This window comes from Chiloscyllium plagiosum, unplaced genomic scaffold (genome assembly GCF_037043375.1).
Source record: "Chiloscyllium plagiosum isolate Xiang-an unplaced genomic scaffold, Cpla_swu_hap1 HiC_scaffold_1, whole genome shotgun sequence".
Classification (NCBI taxonomy): Eukaryota; Metazoa; Chordata; class Chondrichthyes; order Orectolobiformes; family Hemiscylliidae; genus Chiloscyllium; species Chiloscyllium plagiosum.
The window spans coordinates 66,784,120-66,811,891 of record NW_028270139.1 but is presented as its reverse complement, the minus strand read 5'-3'; the positions used below and the strand labels follow the sequence as shown (position 1 = coordinate 66,811,891).

Genomic DNA, 27,772 nt, shown 5'->3' with positions numbered 1-27,772 from the left:
GGTTTCAACAATGTTTTTTATCAGTCTTTTATATATTCAATTTCTGTGCTACCAAGTGATATTTCTGAGAAACTGATTCAACAAAGATATTGGAATATAAGTTAAAAGCAGCTGGTGCACAACATTGCAGCTCATAGTCATCCTCATGCTGGAGGTTGCAGGGAGGTTGTTGCTGTTTATGTAACCTTGCTGAGTTTCTGTAGTGTATTCCTTTCACTGTACATATTGCTGTCATAGTGGCACAAAAGCACAACTTTGTCAAACTGTTTTCGCCTTAATTGTGCCTTGAGCATTCCTGCAGTTGCAGCCATCTGGAGAATGACAGGTATGCAGTGGAGTTGACAACACCCACCTCTACTTCACTGCCAGTCTGACATCCAGCACTGGATAAACTTCTTTGCCTCTGTGATTGTTCCTCCTCCTCTAAGGCCCTCCTTAAAATCTGCCACTTTGACTAAAAAAATTGACCGTCTACCCTAATGTTGGCCTATGTGGCTGTCCATAGTTTGCTTTTTAAAGCTCCTCTGAAACCCCTGAGATGCAAAACAATGTTGAAGGCACCACGTAAATACACATTGAGTCTCTTGTATGCTTGTATATGGTTAATGAATTCTAATTACACAGTGTTTTCACTGGAGATCAGATTTGGATGCACATAATGTTCTCCTGTTACTAATGAAGATCAAAATTATCATACTGAAAGCACATTATACATGGACTAGAGCTATTTGCTGAGATTAATTTTGAGTTCTGTTAACTCCCGGAGCAAATGACACATTAACACAGTGATTCAGCATATTTCCAACAGGGAATAATATATCATTTTAAAAACCGAAAGCTAAGAGTTTGATGTGTAGCAAGGCAGCTGACTGAATCAGTTGTAATTTTGTCTTGATTGAACTTGCAAATACAGTATGTAAATGATGTAAATCTTAGGGCTTGATTTCTATGTCTCTTGAGATCAGAGGTGGGCAGGATAACACCACCAGCCCAGAACCAGCTACCAAGCTCCATCCCATTCTGGGGCTCTTTCTGAAGATGTAGGGTCACTGGGCAGCAGGGCTACTCACCTGCACAAAGCACATAGCTCATCCAAGTATTAGGTGCCTATTAACAGAGGCCAGTTGGGATTTTTAGTCAGTCACCTGGTCTCCACTGGTAGCGCAAGACCAGCTTATTTGTTTGGAGAGTATAAGTGTAGGTATAATTGCACAGAATTCTGATAAGCTGACATTCACTTGTCATCTGGGGTCCAAGTATTTAACAACCACATGATCATGTTCGATTCAATCTGTGTGTGAAAGAATATCCTTGAATGATAGTCATCTCCTGGACCTAGCTGCCTGTTCTAGTCTTATGAAAAATTTGTCTATCAGCATTTACTTTGAACGTATGCAAGGCAAGATATGATCCATTATAAATCCAAATTATTCCAATGCTGTATTGGGTTGAATATAAAAGTGACAGAGGAGAAATGAAAAAGAACACAAGGGGCAAAGAGTTGGATGGTCAGCCGTGATCATATTGAATGGTGGAACAGGCTGAGAGAGTTGAATGGCCTACTCTTACTCCAGTTTTCTGCGTTTCTATGTTTCAAATCTTTCGAGTCAAATAGCCTCCTTGTGCAATACAATTGAATAGAGAGAGAATAACAGGTGAACTCCAAAGCTGAAAATTGAAACAGCTGAAAGCTTGGCTACCAGACGTAAAATGGTATGTATTGGGAATGTACAACAACCCGACATTGGAGGAATGCAGATTTCTGAGGATTGTAGGGCAAAAGGAGGTTACAGAAATGCAGAGAACTGAGGCCATGCAAGGATTTGAAATAATGAGAATTTTAACGTTTAAGCACTGTCTTACTGCAGGCCAATGTAGGTCAGCAAGTACAGGATGATTAGTGGACTGAATTAGTTGAGAGTTTAGTTTGCTTCAAGTTTATGGCAAGTGAAAAGTAGTCGAATAGACAAGTCTGGAGGTGAAAATGCACTTCAGGATTTTAACAGCACTGAGCTTAGAAATAGGTAGAGTAGGGTGATTTTTTTGGAGGTGAAAGTAGGGTAGGCAGTCTGAATAATGACACAGGGATGTAATTGGAAACTCATTTAGCATCAAATAGGCTAAGGTTGTAAAGTGTGGCTCAGCTTTGGATAGTGGCTAAGGAGTAAACTTGGTGGGAAGAGCTGAAGATAATGGTTTGGTATTGCAAGTGTTTAGTTAGATATAATTTGTCCTTCCAGAACTGGATGTCAGGCCAGTAATAAGTCAAATCGGAGATGATTTAGAAAAGATGGTGCACTAGAGCCAGATTTTGTCAGAAAACTTATGGAAACTTGTAAGATTTTGGATGTTGCAACTAAGGCTGCAAAGCGATAGGAGAGGACTAAGAGGAAATACTTGTATCAGTTATCCCTTCGAAGGAGTGCTGCACTTAAAGCAGTAAGGCTTGCTTTATCCCCTGATTGTAAGTAGGCATGACAAATATAAAGAACTGAAATGTTTTCTTCATTGAAATTTGAAAGCCAAATTCCATTATCCTGCTATGTTTGCTTTCCTGGGGAGCAAATGCCAGTTTAATGAAGCACATTGAGGTGTGATATATAAAGAGTGCAATGTTGACCCAGGAGTGCCTTAAGTATAACATCAAAAAGCTTTTATCGGTTCCCCTCCTGTGGCATGATGAATTTTTTTTCTCTCACAGTGTATTAGACGAGCTTATAGTTTATCTCAGCAGCTAGATTAGCAAGCGTGCTGATCAACATTTTGTCTTCCTGTCAAATCTGCCACTGGACATCAAACATATTCTAAGGATATTAGTGATGCCTGAAATAACTCCAGTAACCCTGAGTAGTTGAACCATTCTTAAATATGTCTCCAATATAAAAGGATATTTGCAGGTGGGGAAAATTAATTTGACTCCCTTGGTGCCTGATATGTAGGAATTATGCAAAGTAAAATTCTTTTGTGCAGATTCGTTTGTTTTGGTATAACAGATAATGCTGTTAAATATATAACATATCTTGGGGAACCTAATAGGCAGATGCTTTTCAATTATGCAATAAATTGGTATTACACTTGCTGTGAAGCCAGATATACTGGTCACTCTTAATCTGGAAGTTATTTTTAAATTAAGATCATCATATAGTTATGAATTTTATTTTTCTGAAGTTGGAACAGACATAGCAATTACAGAAACATGGCTCAGGGATGGGCATGACTGGCAGCTTAATGTTCCAGGTTACAAATGCTACAGGAAGGATAGAAAGGGAGGCAAGAGAGGAGGGGGAGCGGCATTTTTGATAAGGGATAACATTACAGCTGAGCTGAGGGAGGATATTCCCGGAAATACATCCAGGGAAGTTATTTGGGTGGAACTGAGAAATAAGAAAGGGATGATCACCTTATTGGGATTGCATTATAGACCCCCCAATAGTCAGAGGGAAACTGAGAAACAAACTTATAAGGAGATCTCAGCTATCTGTAAGAATAATAGGGTGGTTATAGTAGGGGATATTAACTTTCCAAACATAGACTGGGACTGCCATAGTGTTAAAGGTTTAAATGGAGAGGAATTTCTTAAGTGTGTACAAGACAATTTTCTGATTCAGTATGTGGATGTATCTACTAGAGAAGGTGCAAAAATTGACCTACTCTTGGGAAATAAGGCAGGGCAGATGACTGAGGTGTCAGTGGGGGAGCACTTTGGGGCCAGCGACCATAATTCTATTAGATTTTAAATAATGATGGAAAAGGATAGACCAGATCTAAAAGTTGAAGTTCTAATTTGGAGAAAGGTCAATTTTGACGGTATTAGGCAAGAACTTTCGAAAGCTGATTGGGGGCAGATGTTCGCAGGTAAAGGGATGGCTGGAAAATGGGAAGCCTTCAGAAATGAGATAAAGAGAATCCAGAGAAAGTATATTCCTATTAGGGTGAAAGGAAAGGCTGGTAAGTATAGGGAATGCTGGATGACTAAAGAAATTGAAGGTTTGGTTAAGAAAAAGAAGGAAGCATATGTAAAGTATAGACAGGGTAGATCGAGTGAATCCTTAGAAGAGTATAAAGGAAGTAGGAGTATATTTAAGAGGGAAATCAGGGGGCAAAAAGGAAACATGAGATAGCTTTAGCAAACAGAATTAAGGAGAATACAAAGAGTTTTTACAAATGCATTAAGGATAAAAGGGTAACTAGAGAGAGAATAGGGCCCCTCAAAGATCAGCAAGGCAGTCTTTATGTGGAGCCGCAGACAATGGGGGAGATACTAAAAGAATATTTTGCATCAGTATTTACTGTGGAAAAGGATATGGAAGATATAGACTGCAGGGAAATAGATGGTGACATCTTGCAAAATGTCCATATTACAGAGAAGGAAGTGCTGGATGTCTTGAAACGGGTAAAGGTGGATAAGTCTCCAGGACCTGATCAGGTATACCCTGGAACTCTGAGGGAAGCTAGAGAAGTGATTGCTGGGCCTCTTGCTGAGATATTTGTATCATCGATAGTCACAGGTGAGGTGCTGGAGGTTGGCTAACGTGGTGCCACTGTTTAAGAAGGGTGGTAAAGACAAGCCAGGAAACTATAGACCAGTGAGCCTGACGTCGGTGGTGAGCAAGTTGTTGGAGGGAATCCTGAGAGACAGGATGTACATGTATTTGGAAAGGCAAGGACTGATTAGGGATAGTCAACATGGCTTTGTGCGTGGGAAATCATGGTCTCACAAACTCAGAGAGAGTGATTGAGTTTTTTGAGGGAGTAACAAAGAGGATTGATGAGGGTAGAGCAGTAGATGTGATCTATATGAACTTCTGTAAGGCCTTTGACAAGGTTCCCCATGGGAGATTGATTAGCAAGATTAGATCTCATGGAATATAGGGAGAACTATCCATTTGGATACAGAACTGGCTCAAAGGTAGAAGACAGAGGGTGGTGGTGGAGGGTTATTTTTCGGACTGGAGGCCTGTGACCAGTGGGGTGCCACAAGGATTGGTGCTGGGTCCTCTACATTTTGTCATTTACATAAATGATTTGGATGCGAGCATAAGAGATACAGTTACTAACTTTGTAGATGATACCAAAATTGGACAGTGAAGAGGGTTACCTCAGATTACAACAGGATCTGGGCCAGATGGGCCAATAGGCTGAGAAGTGGTAGATGGAGTTTAATTCAGATAAATGCGAGGTGCTGCATTTTGGGAAAGCAAACCTTAGCAGGACTTATACACTTAATGGTAAGATCCTCGGGATTGTTTCTGAACAAAGAGACCTTAGAGTGCAGGTTCATAGCTCCTTGAAAGTGGAGTCGCAGGTAGATAGGATAGTGAAGAAGGCGTTTGGTATGCTTTCCTTTATTGGTCAGAGTATTGAGTACAGGAGTTGGGAGGTCATGTTGCGGCTGTACAGGTCATTGGTTAGGCCACTGTTGGAATATTGCGTGCAATTCTGGCCTTCCTATCAGAAAGATGTTGTGAAACCTGAAAGGGTTCAGAAATGATTTACAAGGATGCTGCCAGGGTTGGAGAATTTGAGCTATAGGGAGAGGCTAAACAGGGTGGAGCTGTTTTCCCTGGACTGTCAGAGGCTGAGGGGTGACCTTATAGAGGTTTACAAAATTATGAGGGGCATGGATAGGGTAAATAGGCAAAGTCTTTTCCCTGGGGTCACGGAGTCCAGAACTAGAGGGCATGGATTTAGGGTGAGAGGGGAAAGATATAAAAGAGACCTATAGGGCAACGTTTTCACACAGAGGATGGTACGTGTATGGAATGAGATGCCAGAGGAAGTGGTGGAGGTTGGTATAATTGCAACATTTAAGAGGCATATGGATGGATATATGATTAGGAAGGGTTTGGAGGGATATGGGCCGGGTGCTGGCAGGTGGGACTAGATTGGGTTGGGATATCTGGTCAGCATGGATGGGTTGGACTGAAGGGTCTGTTTCCATGCTGTACGTCTCTATGACTCTAAATGCTTGCATGAAGGGCTGACATTTACACCTTTTAATCTATACACTACAGGTTAGTGAGTACAGCTGTGTAGTCTAGGCCTCTCTTTACATGTTTCTTTCTAGTCTGATCTCTTCTGCTCTGCTGGTGTCAGAGTAAGGTCATCATTTGCATATTCCATTATACCTCACCCTACCTCCTACCTCTGGTTCTCTCCCACTTGATTTATGGTAATTCCAGTAATTTATTTTTAATTATTTGCATGGTTATTATCATTTACATCATTATCATAAACCCCTCTTCCACAAAGTCCAGGTTTCTCAGACTGAAATGATTTGGGACTCACAACTGATTTAGTTTCTTGATTTTCACACAAGAGTAATCGTTCTTTACCAAGCCTGGAATTGTTATACCATTCTATAAAGTATTCATTATATTTATTGGATATCTTTGATCCACATCCTGTGATAATTGTACTCAGTCTCACTTGGCCCATTGGAGACACTGTACCAGAATAAGTAAATTGTTTGAGTTTGCAGGTATTCATGTTTACAAACCAATCCTAGTCACCTAGGTTCATTCATCCTTTTGTAAAATGGCCATTCTCTAAGTGTACAGCAGGATGTGATACAAAACTGTAAGCCCTATTTTCATGCTACTTTTTAAAAATAGGTTTAAAATGAACAAATACTTCATTTATGTACTTGCACCAAGTGAAATACTGAAGACCGTGTGAGCCTTTTTAGAAAGCATTTCTCATTAGGATCTAATCCGAATTTATAAGACCTTAAGAAATAGGAGCACAATAGGCCTTTCATCTATCAAGGTTTGCTCCACTGTTTGATAAGATGAAGGAGCAATCTGAGGGTGAGGGCAAGAATTTTCAATTAGATAGAATTAAATACAGGGAAGCATCAAAACCTAAATGCAGAGACTAATGGAGGTGATGGGTGAGTGTAAGTTAGTGCTCTATTATAAAATCTCACAATATAATGGGTGCTCGATGGCTCGATGTGCGTGTGCTAGCTCTTTGGAAGAGTTACCCCATTGGTCTTGGTCCTGATTTCAGCAGGAAATACCTGTCCTAGGCTGTATACTAGCATGTCTAATTTTTAAATGCGGAAAGATCAATTGTGAAAAAGACACTCCAGACTATTCCCACCAACCCTTCTCCCAACAAGGTAACTCAAGGTACATGAAAACAAAGGATTTGACGCCATTGGTGGGACTCTACTTGTGATTACTAATAGGGTCTATATAGTATTTCATTTTAGTTGAGTACCTCACCTTTTCTGTGTCCATTTTGAAGTGCAGAAACTAAGGTTGGATAAAAGTCATTGTATTAATGTATGTTCATAGGGTACCAACACTGTAGTGTTTCTGGTATTCAGGCTAAAAGCAGTGGGCAATGAGGTGGAAGACTTTAGAAATACAACTACTCCATCTCTTTAAAAAAACATTGAAGATGAATATTTTATAACAATGCAGTTGTAATGGAGGTTTTTGAAAGTAAGACCTTCAGTTGCGTAGCTATTATCCAACACTTTTTGCCTAGGCTAATCAAAAAACACATCTTTGTCAGTTGCTTTGGAAGTTCTACTCTAAAGGGAATCAACAAAAATGTATAGTTTTTATGAAAATCAGAACATTTTAAGTGTCTGCCGTTAGAGAATGATCACATTGCATCCAGTTTATTAAATGTTTATAATTATCTGTTCAGCTGTCCAGATCCAGAAAAAATGTAGTCCCAGCTCAAGGCTTTAGTTTAATCATAGAATCCCTACAATGTGGAAGCAGATCATTCGGTCCATCAGATCCACACCTACTCTCTGAACTGAACTCCAGGATGAATATTTCCCATCAAGCACCACCCTCTGTCGTCTTACAGCTAGCCAATTTCTGATCCAAACCACTAAATCACACTCAATCCCATGCCTCCTTATTTTGTGCATTAGCCTACTGTGGGGAACCTTCATCCCACACTGTGGGGATTCTAGAAAATAATAACAAACTGTACAGCAATTAGGCAAGAGTAGGTAATAACAGGATGATAATACATGCAAATGAGCTTCTCAGTGCTCACTAGTGAGATTCCTGAATGCCATTCAAATCTTGGGTAGAAGATCGTAATGTTTTTCTCAATACTTCAATCAAGAATTTCATTTTAATCTTGCCATGTTTACCCATTTAACATGGGGTGTATTGCCCACAAATCATTCAGGGATTGGAATTAATGTCATCTGTTTGAGCGTTAAATGGATTAATCCGGAAGAAGTCTCTGACTTGGTATTAAAGATCTTTTATTCAATACAGCTAGGTTAGATGGATCTTGGTTTAATATTGGTATCCAACAGTGAGCATTTCCAACCCCAGTTTATCTTAAGGCAATATCTTCTTTGTGATCGTGCAATGGATGTTTCACACAGTATTCATAGAGTGTGATTTGTCCCTTCTATAACAACAATACAACCTAATTTATTAGCCAATGTGGCAAAACTTTGCTAATGCAATCCAATGCTCCCTGTACCTTTTCCGACAACATCACTTTCTCAGTAATGCACAGAACTGTCAGCCCAGACTATGTGCCAAAGTCTGTAAAATGCAGCTTATTCCAACACTTTTTAACTCAAAAATGTGACTGTTATCACTGAACCATAATGGAAACAGATTAAGAAAAACCTTTAACATCCAAAGTTACCAGCAAAAGCTACTGACACAAACTTTATTATTTTGCTGGTGCATGCTTCCTTAACTGTTATCCTTATCCCAATTTAAGCACATTATTGTGCAGTATAGACAGGGTATGATCACAGCCAACACTCCTATTCCATTGGGGGGGGGGGGGGGGGGAAATGGGAAAGCAATACTTTCTGGACAAAAGCTTGCATCCTATTTCCTTTCTTTTAAAATAAGCACAAATTTCCTTTCTAAAACAGGCACTTGTACTGATTTCCTACTTACTCAGTCCTTTTTTATCCCCCATACCCCTCTCAATGGTACTGCAAATTTGTAAGTGAAAATTGGTAGGATCTGTTAGTTAACATTGAGAAATATCTGTAGAACAGATGGGATAAACATAACCACATTGCACCAGTAACAATGCTGAGTTAAAAGCCAAATTTTACAAAAAAAGTTTCATAAATTTTATTAGTATTTACATATTTGTTATAGTTAAAGTATAATGATAAAATGTCAACACTGCTGTTCTGCAGTTAATGGATAGGAAAGTGGTTTCAATATATATGAAAATGTAATCCTCTGGGCATTCAGAAGCTCCCATTATACAGTGTTGTAATTTAAACTGCTGGTACTTCAGAATGATTCATTGCCTGGTCATCAGTTATGATGTAGCATCACTGCCTTTTTCAAGGCTGCTCAAAACATAATTATCAAAGCCTTTGCCATTTGCAGCTGCCACCAAATAGATAATATCAAGCAAATCCATACCAAACCCTAAATTATTTCTACTTTGTTTATTTATCAGACATATACAAACAGAAATGTTTTGTCCCGTGGAATCAGCTATGTAGATTGTAAGCATCCATTCTTTGTGTGGCACAGACATACTGTTCTCTGAAGACAAGGGTTATTGTCTCCCTTTACACAGAAAATTTGTTTTGTTTTTGGATTACGTTGGGTAATCTTGAGCACAACCTGAGTCTTGATTTGAGGAGTTAATCACTAATCTAAAATTAAATGCTATTTTTCATTCTGAAAAGCCTTTGTTTGGATAGTGCTCTTTATAACTGCATGTGTTTCCTTAGTTCAGTATATCCCTGTGTTCTGAGATACAGAAAGGGTTTATGAAATGTGTGCCCTTGTGTGTCCTTTACAACATTGTAGGAATGCAATGCAATTTCAGCTTTGTGGAAGGCGGGTTTCTACCAACCAAAAAAAAATCAGTTAAGAGTTAGAAAGGTATTCTACATGAAATCATACCTTCCGCACCGCCTCAAACTTAACAAGAATTAGACGTTGGCACACTCCAATTAATGTCAATGCCATAAAAGCCACATTGTGTGCTTTTACTCTGCACTGCAACCACAACAGCATTGTGGTGAGGATAGTTTCTTTACCAATCTTGGTATCCTTGATTTCGTTTTGATTACACACTTGGTTTTGTCGAAGAGGGTGAATGTGTAGCAATTTGAGCCTTAAGACTGCTGCTTTACTTTAAGACATGTGTCCAGTGGAAATATTGGTGAAGTAGATCAGATGGAGATGTGCTGCGCATGCTTCTCTTTAACTTTTTTCTCCCACCCCCCACTTCAGTTGTCACAGTCTTGTTGCTGAGAATATGTGCTTTGCCCTAATGCATTTCATTCCAACCGATCATGTTGTAATCCACTTCAGGTATTATGGACATAATCTACTCTTGAAGAAATCTGGCTTCATGTTCCATTGAAACTGACTTCGATTGGTTAGGTTTAGGATTAGGGTTTGGGTTTGCATTTGTGGTGGCATATTTGCCTTTGGGGAAAGGTAAATGAGCCAGGACAAAACTGCCATTTAGTAGGCTAGTGTTGTTCATAAAGGCCATGTATTCTTTCATTGATGGATGAGAGATTTTGACTGATTCATCATCAAGGATTTGATTGTATAGCACTAGTTTCAAAGGTCAGTGGATTGAAATCAGCTTTTGACCTGCTGCTGAAGAATAAGCAAATAAGGGGTATTCTCTTCCCCTTTTCTCCCCCACTCACTCCCACCCTCCTTCAATGGAGCATTTCAGTCCAATCTATCTCTAAATGGTAACTGGTCCTTGTTACCACACACACACATGCATTTAGAGTGAAAATATCATAGTTTTTGGAAGATTTGCTAAAATACCTCATTCAAAGCAAATTTCTAGTTTGAATTGATTTCAAATTTTAATCTGCCATCAATTCTTAACTTAAACATATGATTATAATGTACTGTATCACACACGTTAAATGAAGAATTCATCCAAATTGAGCACAGGGTACAACCTTTAAGCACCTTTAGGTTGGACGAATTTAGTTGGATTAAAGAAAAGTTGGCAATGCAACCTTCAGGTAGGGTCGATGGCAACTGTTTCTGATCATTCCACTTTGGAGAGCACCAAAATAGATTCAGATGGGGATGCTCAGCGAAAACTTTGGGAAATAGTTGTCGGCAGGTCAGAACCATTTAGATTTCTGTGGAGAATATGAAAGAGTGTCACATGGAGCTGTGGAGAGAAGACTGGAATTAAAGGGATGCTTGGTATACATGAAGGAGTAGCTGATGATGTGACAAGGGGCAGTTTAGAGGCATTTATAGTCAGGAGAGTATTGTTTAAACATTGTCATAACTCACTTGACATGAATGAATTGTTTCTAAGCTGTAGATTCTGTGTAATTGTTACAACTTTTTTGTTCACTAAGCAATGACTTTTGTCCCATTCAAAACATCTTAAACAGAACATGATGTCTAACCTTTCGATGTAGAGAACACCAAAGGCTGAATTGGTTTGTCTGATTCTCTCATCAATCATATAAAGGAAATATTATTCTGCTAAGACTAGTGTAAGAATAATCTGTATATTTATGTAGTTGATGGATATGTTTAAAAGGGATATTGATCTGCACTTGGTATACAAGAACTCCCCTACCTGCCCATGTATCTTTGCACCAGTCACTGGTATTGCGTCTATTTACCTCTGTCTGCTCCTTGGTTGTATTGCGTTTGATTTATTTCTAGTTTATATTATATAAATATAGATTGCTGTAAGTAAGCTAGAGCCTCATAACAATTCACTGAGAGATTAGATCCAGGTTAATTGGAAGAAACCTTGATCCTTGGGGTTGACTAGTTGGATGAGAAAACTCTGAATGTTGTACCAGATAGGTCTTACCCTACAGCGTATTACCAATCAAAAATACAAATTGCAAGATGGAAATTGAATTGACACATCAAGTCTGGTCAAGGCATTGCTGTGGAGAATGCACTAGTGAATTATTGTCTCCCATGCTTCAATCTAATTTTAAAAAGGCATAATGTCTGGATTCTATTCTTTTTCATGAAGCAGACAGGTTCCTGGGAATGAAGATGTGTACCTCTAGCTAACCACATGCAAGTCAGACTGATGACCTTAAACTGAATGTTAGTGTATTTCTTAAGACATTTGGTATTGTTCAGTAAGTGCTGTCCAATTGCAGAATCGCATTATGTACAGAGTACTACATAGTACAGTAGTGACCTCTGTAGTTCGTTGGATAACAGAATAAAATGCTACGTTGTCAGTGTAGAATAGTGCCAGGTTTTTCTGAGGTTCGAGGTTGTTAGAAAGAAACCTGTAAAATCACGTTTTATTTTTGCAGAAAACTCCATCTTAAAAATATTACCAGTGTAGCTGTTATTGTGTTAAAATTTAAAACGTTTGTAATGCTTTATTTTTCAACATATTGCTAACGATTTTTGACCGAATAATATTTTTTGAGAGAAGTCGCAATGAAAGATTGATGAAGTATAGGTATCTGCTGATAAAAATTTAATCCTAGATAAAGCTTGCTTCTTTGCCTCTGGCAGTAATGACTTCAAGTCATAATTCTTGTATGATTTTGCTGCTCTTTGTAGACAGTTTTTGATTTGAAATTGTACTGTGAGATATTAGTAACAACGTATTGACTGGATTGTGTGGGATGCCTTTGTTCTGCGATTTCATCCAAGGCTTCAGGTCATTTGTTTTAAATTGCATTCTTTAACTCCACCCATGAACAAATGTAACGAAAGAGAAGATTCCCTTTGGGCAAAAGAGCCAGATTGTTTAATTTTTAATTCAGTTTTAGACAGATGTGGGGGGTGGGATTTCGTGGGGATTGGGAGATGAGTTGTAAGCTGTTGATAAGAAAAGCAGAGCAATATAGTTTTGATGGGGAAATGTCAGAACATATGAACCAGGAGCAGAAGTAGGCAGTTTCACCCGTTAAGTCTTCTTTTCATATCTTGTTCAAACAGCTTGTTACAATACACCGAAACAAAAAAACTCTTATGCAAATGGCAAGCAGTATTTAGTATTGTTATAGATTTAATATCTGAATAATAGAATCTTCCAAGTTTAAAATTGGGAACGGTCCTTCAATGATTCTTACTGAAACCACCAACTTTGAATGGTTCTAAAAGTAGGGCATCTTAAACTGACACTTAATTATGGCAGGGTTATAATATTTCTTAATGTGATGGTGGTGGTGAAGTTCAAAGTTTAGATGACAATAAGATGGTCTGGTGGCAGTTACAAGTTGAGAAGCATCTTAAGTATCAAAGGGGTACGAAAAGCAAAAGGTCAGATTCCGATGGGTATTGGGTTGATCTTGATGTCGAGTTCAGTACATTCACTTTGCAGAGAGAAGTGGAAATCTGGTGATCTTGCTTAATAGATAGCACAACAGGCCAGAATGACCCCATTTATCACTCTGATCCTTTTATTATGCAGGGAAAGAACTCCACATTTCTTCTGTGTCTCCCAATCAGAATTGCAGACTAATGCTTCCATTCTGACACATCTATCATATTGTAGAATAGTGGAGAACGGGATTACAGATAAGATGAATATATAGTTACAGTGCCAAGTAGGTAAAGTGCCATTGGTAAGGAATAGTGTACCAGATAAGTAGCGTGCCAGGGTACAAGGTGACTAGAGAGCAAGATAAGTGATGGAGTCTTTAAGGCAGGTCAGGGTGGATGGTAGATATTGGGTCTGGGCAGTCCTGGTAGGGGCTGGGGGGAGTTTTGTGTCAGGATGGATCCAGTAGTATAGAGGGAGGGATCTGGTGCAACTGCAGGGTAAAGAGCTGTCAGGTCTGGAGCATGGCCGAGCATGAGGAGTCACTTATTCTGGCAGCAGGACCAAAGTGTCGGGTCCAGCACGGGTAGGTGAGTCAAGTCCAGCGGCAGGGCAAGGATGGCATGTCCTGGATATTGGCGATGACATGGGGAAGTGTCAGGTCAGGGCCTGGGAGTTAAGGGTGTGTGTAATAAGTTGGGATTCAGTTGAGTAGATATCTAGGAGATAGACTAGGTATTTAATGGACTATCCTGTCCTGACATAGGAGTCAGCTCCAAATTTGACTATTTAAATGGATACTTTAAAAGTTCCTAGTGAAGGGGAATTGCCCATTGGAATCTTCAATTTTCCAGACAATTCCTTCAGAGTCTGCTACGATGGAGATGGCACAGGATTCCAACAAGCACCTCCCATCTGCATCTCAAACGATTATCTGGCTGTTAGAAAATCCAGACTATTTATAGCTTTTGTATGATTGAAGTAATACATTGAAATGGAGCTGCTAAGAATAGCTAAAATAATTAATTTTAGAATGTTATGTACCACTGTCAAGACATTTTTAAAGCATTATTGATAGATTTTATCTAGCACATTTCTGTCCAGCCTCATTTTTGAACCTTGAGATCCACTTTATTGAGTGTAATATTTAAAAAACATGGAAAAATGTGTGCCAGATTCTTTTAAAACTTGTACAGGTGCTTGTTGTATGGAAGAATACTGATTGGGGGTTGAATCAACTGCTCTAATTATCCTTAAATAAGATCTAAACAGACATTTTTGTGTATTGGAAGAGTGTGCTGCAATTTTTTTATTTTTAAATTTAGTTTCAGGGTGACAATTTCCACTTTATTGTACAAAACTCCAACAGAGAACAAAAATAGATTTTCATTTGATACAGATTTAGTGCTGCATTCTTCAGAGAGTCTGTCAGAGGAGGGATTTTACAAAGCTATGTTGAGTTATTTCAAAGTTTAAAAAATATTCTGTTTATAAAATGGCAGTTCAAGTTGTCTGTGAACTAAATATTAAAACAAACTTGTTTGTCTGTATTATACAAAGTTAAATTCTTAAACTTCATTCATGCAGTCAGCATCAAGCCAGTTATCTTTAGTTACACACAAATGAAGAGATAATATTAAAAGACAAGAGGAGCTTAGTTTAAGGAGGATCTGGCCAAGAGCAAAGCAAGCAAAACATTTGTCTTCTAATATGTTGGGAAAATGGTTATTTAAAAAAAAAGATATTTCAATATTGGTTTTCCTTGGATATTATTTTTGGTGGTTTGTAGAAGCAGAGACTGTGTCACAAAGGTTTTAACCACTTTATTATTTAAGCTTGAAATACACTTTTTAATTACAGGTCTGAGGGACATTCATTCATGTATATTGTATAAGGTGCTTGCAAGCTTTCCTTGGGGGATTTTGTTTAATTTGAAAAGTGAATGCAGAAAGACCTTATTTTACATATTCCTTCCACCTCAAGGTCAACTTACACATTAGGTTGGTTTCATTGATCGTTTCACTTTTTTAATATTGTGGGCAGAGACTGGGGATATTTGCTGAATGAGTTTAGACAAAATGCTGAGTGTTAACTGGGGAACTGCAGATCTTAACAATAGATCCGTTAAGATTGATGACCTAATAAAGACTTGCTAAGTTGCTACGTTCACTGAATTCATTTTTCAACAATTATTATCTTTTGCCAATAGTATGTTTCCTTAGTTACTTGTGTGTTTTTAGCTTTTTAATAGTTGAAGGGAATAACAATAACTAGGTTTAAATGAGCCAATCTAGGATTTAGATTAAGCTCAAAAATGGTAGTTTCTTTGTAGCAAGGGTATCATCACAAAAATTGCAGAGAAATTTTCTAGATAGAACACTATATAAACAAAATTCACATGTTTGCAAAGTCGACTTAAAGCAATTTGTTTCCCTGTTGGATTAGAGACATTAATTATCGGAATATCCTGGATAAAGTTGCAAGGGATTGCTCTGCTTGTAGTGACAGATTGGTGGAGAATGTGTTGTGTGAAGTGCTTGCAGCATTGACAGGAGGCTTTTCTACTCTGTAGCAGTTGCTTATAATCAGTAAGCCATCTGAGGATGTAACTCGGCTACTGTCTGCTGTGCAAGTGCGGAAAGGCTGAAAGAAATTGGATCACCATATTAATAAATGAATAAGCTGTCATTCTCGGGAGGTTCTCCACAGGTCAGTGAAGTACATGGCTATATCAGGAGCACTCAGCATCACCTGATGCATACGAAAGCCTGAGGGAATGATTCCAGTCAGCGTGTTGTCTGTAGTGTGAAGGCATCTGACGTGCCCAGCAGCTTAATTTCTTTCTGCTGCAGTAATTGAAGGGGGTTAGGAAGGGAAATTAACAGCAACCCAAGTAGCATGCTACACAGACCATGTTAGTTCCACTTTAGACCTTCTGCCAGATGTTCTAGAGTGAAATGAAGATTGCGCTTTCTAGCATGATAAAGAAATATATTCATAGTCCCTTAGGATGGCAGTTTCCTCATGCAGAGATATATATCTGCAGTACTGTAAGTACTTGATGTTTTGTTATTTTTACAAACTGTACAGGACTGGCAATTACAGTAGTGCATGATGTGGCTCATATTCAGTTCTTTCTGTCTGAAAGATTGGTAACTTTATGGCTTTGAACGTGCTGTGGTCGCAAACACGTGAAAAAGATTGCTTTGTTAAAAACTGTGCTGGGAGCAAATGCATTGGTAAATATGTGCACTATTATGCTAAACGTTAAATTGTACAATTGCAATCAATCATCTGGAAGGCAATTAGAGCAGTTGCTAGTCCTGTGCAGTTACGTTGTGGTTGTTAGGGCTTGTGGTGCCAGCGTTGAAATTTGTGAGCTTTAACCATAGTGGATTTGTTAGTAAAGATAATGCGTGTAATGCGTATGGCACCACAAAATAGTGTGCTAGAGTGGGAGAAACAAAAGATCATTTCTATGTGAAATAGCAGTAAACAAAAACTTGGCAATATTTCCAATCAGTTCACTACCAACCTGGCATGAAGTGGCACATTTATATTGCTACATATTGAGTTATATTAACAGGATTTTAGTCTAAAATAATTTGTTTCCTGATGTGCTTCTTGACAAAAACTTGCCACTGCAACAATTTTATGAAAGTGGGCCAGTGGAATGAAAGAACAGCTGCTGTGTGATTCAGACTCACTTGGCATATGCTGCATTTTACTTTGTATCAACTAGGTTAGTTGTCTTTATTAAACCATTCTGAGTTAAAAATGTTCATCAAGTTATAAATAGATTTATGTATATCCGAACATAACTGAATTAATAATTAGGAATTGTATTTTTCGTGAGTGTTCAATGTTGATGGTACAGTTTCCTGTTTAATTTAATATACACATTATGTTATCTATGTGCTATTAGGAATTTTAAGTTCTGTGATAATGTGATGCCTTCAAGAAGTATCCCAACACTAAGTGTGCTAAAAGTTGAGATGCAGCATTGAAGAAATTTGGATATGATCATGCTTTTTTTAAAATTTGAGCACAAAAGCGCTGAGAATATAAACATTTACTGTCAGTATGGAACCCTGCAAATTACTGTTGACTGGATCTGTGACTGGGTATAAATATGGTGGAACTGTTAAACTGTGTACCTATTTTAAACTGATGAATTTAGAAATTAGTAAGAACACTTTCCTACTGTTTGTAGTTTTATGGTAACTACGTGCCGAGGTATATTTGTTTTATTCTGTTCCATATTCACTTCTGGAGAAGTATTGGACCCAGCATCTTTTGGGTGGAAGTAAATTACATAGAATGGGACTACATTAGACTACCCAGTATGGAAAGTAGGTTTCATGAAAATATTTAAGGGATAGTTTCTTCTCCAAACGTAGTTTGAGGTAGAATTAGAATTTAGGGTTTTCAAAATGTATATTTCTATTTCAATGAATTATTGACCATTACTATTTGCACAGTAATTTTTTACATCCATACTGTAGTATGTTTTCCCTGTTTACATATGTAACAACACCTTTTCTTATAGTTATGAGCTATAATTACAGTTCCAATTGTTCTTCATCTCCTGGATATTACTAAGTTTGTTTTCATAAATTTTCTCAACATTTCATCAAAGATGTTGATGTACTGAGAATGGGATTACCAATTCGGAGTAAAATAGAATTTACAAAATTGTAATCTGGTCCCATTGAAATTGAAAGAGAGACTTACATTTATTTGTTGTTTCATGGCCTCAGTAAGTCCCAAGCCATTTTAGAGTAAATAAAGTCATTTTGAAGTCACTGTTGTAATGTAGGAATCGTGGCAGCCAATGTTTGTACTGCATGTTCCTACAAACTGTATGATGATAAAGGATCAGCAACCTACTTCAAATAATATTGATCAAGGGATAGTAATTGGCTTGGATATGATGAAACTCCTCTGGTCGTTAAAATGATGAAATAAATGTTGCTACACTTTGGTTTAATATCTTGCCCATAAGATGGCATCTTTGACAGTATGTAACTCCCTTCATATTGTGTAAGAAAATACTGACCCTAGCCTTGCACTCAAAGGCATGAAAATGATATCAACTGAGCCATGAAATTTACATATACAGCCTCAGAGAGACTGGAGAGTCTAGAGCTAGAGGGCATGGTCTCAGGTTAAAGAATTGGTCATGCGACTGAGATAAAAAGAAATTTCCTTCCTGAAGATTGGGGAAATGTGATGCTGATATTAGCTTTACCCTTATTGAACCATGGTACAATGAAGAGCTAAGTGGCCAGACCTCTTAGTTGTTATGTTACGAAACATGGAAAATAGGAAGAGGAGGTGCCATTTTGCCCTTCCGGCCTGCTCCACCATTCATTATGATCACCCAACTCAATAGCCTGTTCCTACTTTCTCCCCCATATCCTCAGATCCCTTTAGTCTCAAGTGCTATATCCACCTCCTTCTTGAATTCATACAATATTTTGTCCTCAACTGCTTTCTCTGGTAGGGAATTCCACAGGTTCACAACTCTCTGGGTGAAGAACCTTCTCCTCATCTTGGTCCTAAATGGTCCTAAACACCATATCCTTAAACCGTGACCCCTAGTCCTAGACTCCCGTCATTGGGAACAACCTTCTTGCATCTACCGTATCTCGTCTTGAGAATGTTATAGGTGTCTAATAGAGCCTTATAATTATTTTAAACTCCAGTGAATACAATCCCAACTGACTTAATATTTCATCATATGTCAGTCCTGCCACCCCAGGAATCAATTTTGTAAACCTTTACTGCACTCGCTCTATAGCAACAACATCCTTCATTGGATAAGGAGACCAAAGCTGCACAAGGTATTGTGGTGTGGCCTCACCAATGCGCTGTACAGTTGCAGCAATTCGTGCTCCTGTACAGGAATCCTCTTGCTATGAAGGCCAACATACCACTTTCCTTCTTTACTGCCTTCTGCACCTGTCCGCTTACCTTCAGTGACTGTTTTAGAAGGACTCCCAAATCTCATTGCATATTCTCCCCCCTCTCAATTATACTATTCAGATGATAATCTGCCTTTTTGTTTTTGCTACAAAGTAGAAAACCTCCCACTTATCCACATTGTACTGCATCTGCCATGCATTTGCCCATTCATTCAGCCTGCTATACTGAAGCATCTCTGCATCATCCATCGTTCATCCCCCCACCCAGTATTGTCATCTGCACATTTTGAGATGTTTAGTTCTCTCATCTAAATTGTTGCTATATATTGTGAATAGCTGATTACTGTGGGACCCTACTAGTTGCTGCCTGCCATTCAGAGGAAGATTCGCATTGTGTTCCAATTCCGACTGTAGACATTCCTGAAAGCTTGATCATGTCATATCTTGATCAAATGACATGGGATCCCAGCATTTGTATGCAAGTGTTTGGATTTTTCTTCACACTTGGATCCTAGTTAGTTGAGAATCTTTCTATAATGGTTTTGTGTCAATTATGTAATATGTTCCAAGAATCAAAAGACTGGAAGTGGACAGATGAATAGTGGAGACCAATAAATTACAGTACAGGAGCAGACCACGAGATTACTGGTGTTAGTGCTCTCTCCTTTAACCACAAGAACCATTTTACATTTCGCTTCTCAAATATTTTCAAAGCAAATTATTGGCAATTATACATTTGCTGGTTAGTTACTTTGTTCATTCAGCAAAATGTTATAAGCAAGAATTTTTCGGAATTATACATGATAGTTCACAGTAGTTGTACAAAATGTTTGTTGTTTGTAACTCTGAGTATAATAACAACCTATCATTTCACTCAAGCACCTATCCCATTCCCTAAACCTAAATTGTCAGCTTTTAAATTGGCTTGTGCCCGAAACGTCGATTCTCCTGCTCCTCGGATGTTGCCTGGCCTGCTGTGTTTTTCCAACACCACATTTTTCAACTCTGACACTCCAGCATCTGCAGTCCTCACTTTCTCCTAGCTTTTAAATTGGTAATTGTTTAAGCTGCCAAAAAGTGCTAACCATTCCATCACAGTCAATCACAAAGTTGCTTCTTGGAGAATGTTAAATGCATTCTTGCCATATTTTTACAAAAAAGAAATGTTGACATGTTCAGTGTTAAGGCATCAATCTGATTTGTTTCCTCCTGTGTAGGATTAAGATTTAACTTGTCTTTTTTTTAAAAAAAAGTTCCCCCTGTGCCCCCCCCCCCCCCCCCCCGCCCAAACTTCCAAAAATGTTTGTTTTGGCTTGTATTGTTTCAAAGTGACAACTGTCAGATGCAAAGTAGGAGTGAAAGCAATAATGAGTGATTCTGTGAGGTTTATTAATAAATAAAGATCACTTTGAGATTGTCCAAGGTAAAAAGGATGCTTGACAGAAAAGCTGTTAGATTCTTATTATTGTGTGCGCTTTCATTCTGGATGATAGTGTTTCTGGCCTTTAGGGAAATCTCAACTCTTGCAATTCTAGGGTGTAGGTTTGCTCGCTGAGCTGTAGGTTTGATGTCCATATGTTTCATTACCTCGCTAAGTAACATCATCAGTGGTGACCTCCAAGTGAAGCGAAGCTGTTGTCTCCTGCTTTCTATTTATATCTTTCTCCTGGATGGGGTTCCTGAGGTTTGTGGTGATGTCATTTCCTGTTCGTTTTCTGAGGGGTTGATAGATGGCATATAGATCTATGTGTTTGTTTATGGCATTGTGGTTGGAGTGCCAGGCCTGTTGGAATTTTCTGGCATGTCTTTGCTTAGCCTGTCCCAGGATAGATGTGTTGTCCCAGTCGAAATGGTGTTTTTTTTCATCAGTGTGTAGGGCTACGAGGGAGAGAGGGTCGTGTCTTTTTGTGGCTAGCTGGTGTTCATGTATCCTGGTGGCTAACTTTCTTCTTTTTTGTCCTACGTAGTGTTTGTGGCAGTCCTTGCAAGGAATTTTGTAGATGATGTTGGTTTTGTCCATGTGTTGTACTGGGTCTTTTAAGTGTTAGTTTTTCTTTGAGAGTGTTGGTGGGTTTGTGTGCTACTAGGATTCCGAGGGGTCTCAGTAGTCTGCCTGTCATTTCTGAAACTTCTTTGGTGTATGGTAAGGTGGTAACACCATTTCGACTGGGACAACACATCTATCCTGGGACAGGCTAAGCAAAGACATGCCAGAGAATTCCTAGAGGCCTGGCACTCCAACCACAACGCCATAAACAAACACACAGATCTAGATACCATCTATCAACCCCTCAGAAAACGAACAGGAAATGACATCACCACAAACCCCAGGAACCCCATCCAGGAGAAAGATATAAATAGAAAGCAGGAGACAACAGCTTCGCTTCACTTGGAGGTCGCCACTGATGATGTTACCTAGCCAGGTAATGAAACATCTGGATATCAAACCTACAGCTCAGCGAGCAAACCTACACCCTAAACCTCAACCTGAGCTACAAACCTTCACAAATCTTGCAATTCTGTTTAATTTCTCATGACAAGAAAGCATGATGAAAGAAGCTGCTGCATTTCTATTAAGTTTTATATAATCTTAGGATGCTCTAATGAGCATTCCAATAAATGAAGTACTTTTGAAGTGTTATACAGTAGGAAATGTGGCAGCCAATTTGCACGTAGAAAAGTCTTAGACAGTAAATGGGGAGACAGACAGATGTTTTATTAATTCTGAGGTATCTGCATTGGCCAAGACACTCTGGGAACTCCACTGTTGTTCAAAGAATGTTTTGCATCATCTGAGGAAGGCAGACAAAGCCTGACTGAAAAGCCAACACCCCTCAAAATGCAGCTCTCCCACAGTAGTGCCATTTATTAGCCAATTTATGATGCAGAAAAGGGGCTTGAGCCCACAACCTACACTCATAATTTCAATCCATTCCTTTCTGATGCTGCAAACTCAATCAGGAGTAGCTTCTGGAGCTTAAAGTTGACTTTTGATACCTTTACACAAATGACCATCTCTCCTGTAAAAGCTTAAACAGATGTGCTCCAAAAGATTATCAGTCTTGTTTCAGATAACGTTAGGAAGGGAGTTCAACAATTTTGATCCATTGACCTTGAAGAAATGGCAATATACTTCCAAGTGAGGATAGTGTGAGAGTTGGCGAACTTGCAGGCAGTGGTGGTGCTCCCATGTATCTGATGAGCTTATACTGTAAGACCATAAGATATAGGAGCAAACTTACATCATTTGGCCTGAGTCTGCTCTGTTATTTGGTCATAGCTGATATGTTTCTCAACCCCATTGTCCTGCCTTCTTCTTGTAACCTTTGATCCACTTACTATTCAAGAATTATCGATTTATGATTGAGATACTTGGCTCAATGACTTGGCTTCCACAGACCACTGTAGCAATGAGTTTCATCGCTCACTGATTGAAGAAATTTCTTCTCATTTCAATTCTAAATGGTCTTTCCTTCATTCCGTGCCCTTAATCTCTCCTCCTAGTGGAAACATCTCCAGGTCTACTCAATCAAAGCCTGTCAGTATTCTATAAGTTTCAAAGAGATCCTGCTCATCCCTCCAACTAATGATCCAAAATCTTCAACTGCTCCTCATATGACAAGCCCTTCATCCAGGGATCATTCAGATCATTCTGGACACCCTCCAATGCCAGCACATCCTTTCATACATACAAGGCCCAAAACTGCGCTCAATGTTCCAAATGTGATCTGACCAGAGCCTTATATAGCCTCAGCAATACACCTCTGCTCTTGTATTCTAGTCCTCTTGAAATGAATGCTAACATTGCATTTGCCTTCCTAACTGCCAGCTGAAACTACATTTTAACTTTAAGAGAATCCTGAACTAGGACTCCCAAGTCCCTTTGTTCTTTAGATTTCCAAAGCCTTTCCCCATTTGGAAAATAGTCTATGCCTCTATTCTTCCTACCAAAGTGCATAACCTCACACTTACCCACCTTGTATTCCATCTGCCAGTGCTTTGCCCATGCTCCACCCAAATCCTTCTGCAGCCTCCCTGCCTCTTCAACACTACCAGTTCCTGCACCTATCTTTGTGTCTTTCTCATCCTTCTTGGTGATGGAGATGGCATATTTGAAAGGTGCTCTTGAAGGAGCTTTAGTGAATTATTGCAGTGTATTTTGTTGATGGTACTCAGCTGACACTTTGCGGCAGTGATGAAGGGAATGAATGTTGAAGACAATGGATGTCATGCCAATCAAGTGGGCTATGATATCCTGGATGATTTGGAGACCCTTAAATGATGTTGTCACAGCTCCCATCCAACTAAGTGGACAGTATTTCATCACATTCCTGCCATATGCTTTGTAGATAGATGGTGGCCAGGCATTGCGGAAACAGGAAGTGAGGTACATGCCAATAGACTTCTTAGTCTTGGACCTGCTGTTGTAGTTACACTAAGTATATGCTGGTCAAGTTCAGTTTTTGTTCGGTGAAACCTCAAGGATGTTAATAGTGGGGATTCAGTAATGGTGACATCATTGAATGTCAAAGGCTGATGATTAGATTGTCTCTTGTTGGAGAAGGTCATTGTCTGGCACTTCTGTGGCACGAATGTTACTTGCCACTTCTGAAGAAGGGTCACTGGACTTGAAACATTAACTCTGCTATCTCTCCACAGATGCTGCCAGACATACTGAGTTTCTCTAGCAATTTTTATTTTTGTTTCTTGCCATTTGTCGATCTAATCTTGTAAATTGTCCATGGACCACTTCCGTAGCTAAGTCGTTGCTAATTACCATAGCAATGAACAAGTTTAATCAATTAATAATATATCTTAATATTTAATTAATTGAGACTAAAGGTATAAATGTCAGTCTAATTCACTTAATTAATAACAAATCAGGACCAGCAACTGTACCAAATACCATCGTCATTGATTTAATCCTTTAATGTAAAAGATTACATGGAAGAACACAGTAAGCCTCTCAATGTGGAGGGATAGATCATTGAAGAGAATTTCAAACAAAAGGGAAGAGTAACAGAAAGAACGTGTTTGAATAGCATCTGTTGAAATAATTGGTTTGTCAGTATTTTGCCTAAAAACTTTATTAGACCTTGTTACCCCGCCCTTTTCCTTTATATTGGAAGTGTTGCTAATAACGCATATGTACGGATGGAGTCCCTTTTAATTCAGTTTGAAAAGATGGAGTATAAAATGAAATTAGAAGCTGTGGTGACCTTGTTCTATTTTTCTGAAATGAAGAATAGCAGTTACTAGTGATTGCTTAATAGCTCAAACATATTTGTGAAAAGTTTCTATACCTTTGTCTCGAATCAAATGCTTAAGATGTTTACTGTAACAGACAGTAGGGTCAGTGTAGACTCAATGGGCTGAATAGCCGCTATTGCACTGTAGAGATTGTATGGGAGAGATTTGAGCCACAAAATTTGGCTTCTAAGTGCTACTAGTGTTGGTTTTGTGGTAAAGTTGTGAGCTGTATAACTCTGAGACTGCTGCATCACGGCCATGTTTGGAAGGCCATTAGTGCAAACAGGTTGCACAAGTGCTAAAACACACAAGGACAAAAATTAGGAATAGAAGGTATGAAGGCCCTCTTCACATGTTTTCTTAAACATTCTCAGCTGGACGTGTTCAGCACTCTCTCCCCGCCTCCCCCCCCCCATGCTAACTATTTAATGGCAAAAACATAGGGCATCAGATGAGAGGCTCTTGGATTTCATGTACTGGTGTAGAGTTGCTGGAAGGATTATGTTCAGTGTTTTTGGAAACTATTAAGGTTTTGGAGTGAGAAAAAAACATTGCTGGACTTTTACAAGTAATGCAGAACACTGAAGGCCAACTCAGCAGAGCAGTGTTTGCAAATAGAGACTTTATTGCTTCTTGCATGATGACAAACTACAGCACAGGCAACAAAGGAGGGAAGCTGTTGAGAGGAAGGAGGTACACTCTCAATGGAAGGGAGTGCCAACCCAGAGTCTTCAGAGAGCATTTTTCTTAACTCTGTATCAGCCAGGAGCAATATCTGAGGTAAGGAAGATTCACCAAGTCACAAAAACAGAAATTGCTGGAAAAACTCAACAAATCTATGGACAGAAATCAGAATTAAACGTTTGAGTGTAGTGACCCTTCTTCAAAACTGATGGTAACTCAGAAAATGTTTGTGTGGGGAATGGGGTAAGAAGTAAATGATAGGTGGAGATAGAGCCCATAAAGAGAGAAAAGCAGTTGGACAGACAAGGAGTGGATAACAGTCAGCCTAGGACAATGAATAGCTGCTAATGGGGGACTTTTAATGGCTAACAATGGATTATGTAGTAGCAAACCATATGCTAGCAAGATCTGATGTGTGGGGGAAGGCCTGGGCATGGGGAAGTTGCTCAAGCCCTAAACCTGTTGAACTTTATTGAGTCCGAAAGGTTGTGGAGTACCCAATCTGAGCCAGTCCCATTTACCAGCATTTGGCCCACATCCTTCTAAACCTTTATTAGTCATGTGCCCATCCCGATACCTTTTAAATATTGTAATTGTGCCCACTTCCTCTGACAGCTCATTCCATACACATACCACCCTCTGCATGAAACATTTACTCCTCAGGTCCTTTTAAATCTTTCCCCTCTCACCTTAAACCTATGCCCTTCAGTTTTGGACTCACCCATCCTAGGAAAAAGATCTTGTCTATTCATCCTATCCATGCCCCTCATGATTTTATAAACTTCCATAGGGTCACCTCTCAGACTCTGACGCTCCAGGGAAAATAGCCTCAGCCTATTCAGCCTCTCCCTATAACACAAACCGTCCAGTCCCAGCAACATCCTTGTAAATCTTTTCTGCATCCTCTGAAGTTTAGCAACATCCTTCCTGTAGAAGGGCAATCAGAGTTGTACGCAGTTCTCTAAAAGTGGCCTCACTAATGTCCTGTGCAGCCGCAAATGACATCCCAACACCTATAATCAATGTTCTGACCAATGAAGGCAAGCATTCCAAACACTGCCTTCACCACACTATCTACCTGCAACTCCACTTCCAAGGAACTATGCAGCTGCAGCCCCAGGCCTCTTTTATTTGCCAACACTTCCCAGAGCCCAACCATTAACTATACAAGTCCAGCCCAGGTTTGCCTTACCAAAATGCAACACCTCCCATTTATCTAAATTAAACTCCATCTGCTATTCCTTGGCCCACTGGCCCATCTGATCAAGGTAATACTCTGAGATAACTTTGTTCACTGTCCACTATACCACCAATTTTAGTGTCATCTGCAAACTTACTATACCTCCTATATTCATATCAAAATCATTGATATAAGTGATGAAATACAGTGGACCCAATGTGAAAGTCTTTTTCAGGAACAGACTATTACCATTAATAAAGACTCAATGATCTCTGCCTATACCGTACCTCAGGTTTATTGCTTTGCCTCTTTGTGGTACAGAGTGCATGTCAGTTGGAGACCTTGATGATTTCACTCTGTAACAAAAATAGACATTATTAGGAAAGCTGAGCAGGTCTGGTAGCATCTGTGGAGAGAAATTAGAGTTAACATTTCGGGTTGAGTGACCTTCCATAGAATTGGTTCTGTTTTTCTTTCTGATTTACAGCATCTGCAGTTCTTTCCATTTTGATTTCTCTGTGTTACTCACTTGCTTTAAAAGCTGCTGTGTTTAAGTGCTACATGTATCCCCTTTGTTGGTAGCATACATCCATTATAGGCACATGTTAATCTGAATTACATGCTTTAATATTTTGATAGGATTCCTGGGTTGCCTGGGATTTTGACTAGACTTCCAACCTGCCTATGAGAAAGACAGGAGCTGGTGGGAAGATGGCAGCCTAGCAGGGGAGGTGTTCTTTTCCTCTACAAGCCTTTGTGAATTTCCCCGCATGTGGAAATTTATTTTGGAATATGTTGCCCAAAGATCCCCAGAGCACCACTGAACATGACTATCATGGAACATCACACAAAATAAAGTTGTGCAGTTGCTCAGTGTTTTCTGTCATTGGAAATGTGCAGAAAAATCAGATGAACCAAAGTGGACGTGTTCCAAGTGATCTGTATTCCAGAGAGATGTGTACAAAACGTTAATCCTCATTTACCTGATCCTCATTATTGTAATGAACTGTGCTGAATACATAATCATATACATGCTTCATATTAGTTTTGAGAAATACTTTCCTTGTTTAAAAGGAATATTAATGAAGGTTGTGAAGAAATTCCCACTTTACTATTAAGTAGATAATTATTAATGGTTTGTGGCCTGTAAACTGATTTATCCCCTCCATAATCCTATTTGATTAATGAATTCATTGCAATTCTCACTCACCCATAGGAGAGTTATTTGTTCATTTAACATTTTGTTCAAGTGAATCTATGTAGCATTCCTTAGCAAGCCCATTCAACCATGTTTTAGTTTTTATTTTACTGAATTTTGAAGACTTGCATCTTTAAAAGTAGCTGAGTATTTGATAATGTAAATGTCAGAGAAACAAATACTACTTGGACTGTTATCCCTGCTCAGAAATGGGAAGTGTCAAGTTCTGAACCTGATTGTAAATTTACATGTATGAAATTTATATTTCACTTGCTTTCTCAATAATATCAACAAACATACATCAGT

The 27,772-nt window shown here is 39.0% G+C and overlaps 1 protein-coding gene across 8 annotated transcripts in view; it reads left to right on the top strand.

Annotated features, from left to right (window-relative positions):
- The window catches only part of LOC122550905 (amyloid beta precursor protein binding family B member 2b), a 266,027-nt gene that overhangs the window by 206,650 nt on the left and 31,605 nt on the right, over nucleotides 1-27,772 (top strand). The window contains exon 1 of one of the 8 annotated variants that reach the window (XM_043692448.2): nucleotides 16,072-16,277. The exons of the other annotated variants lie outside the window; for them this stretch is intronic. Within the exon in view, the coding sequence (XP_043548383.1) occupies nucleotides 16,252-16,277 (26 nt within the window). The 5' untranslated portion in view covers nucleotides 16,072-16,251. Of the gene's footprint in view, nucleotides 1-16,071; nucleotides 16,278-27,772 lie in introns of those variants that run through there. 8 annotated transcript variants of the gene reach the window in all.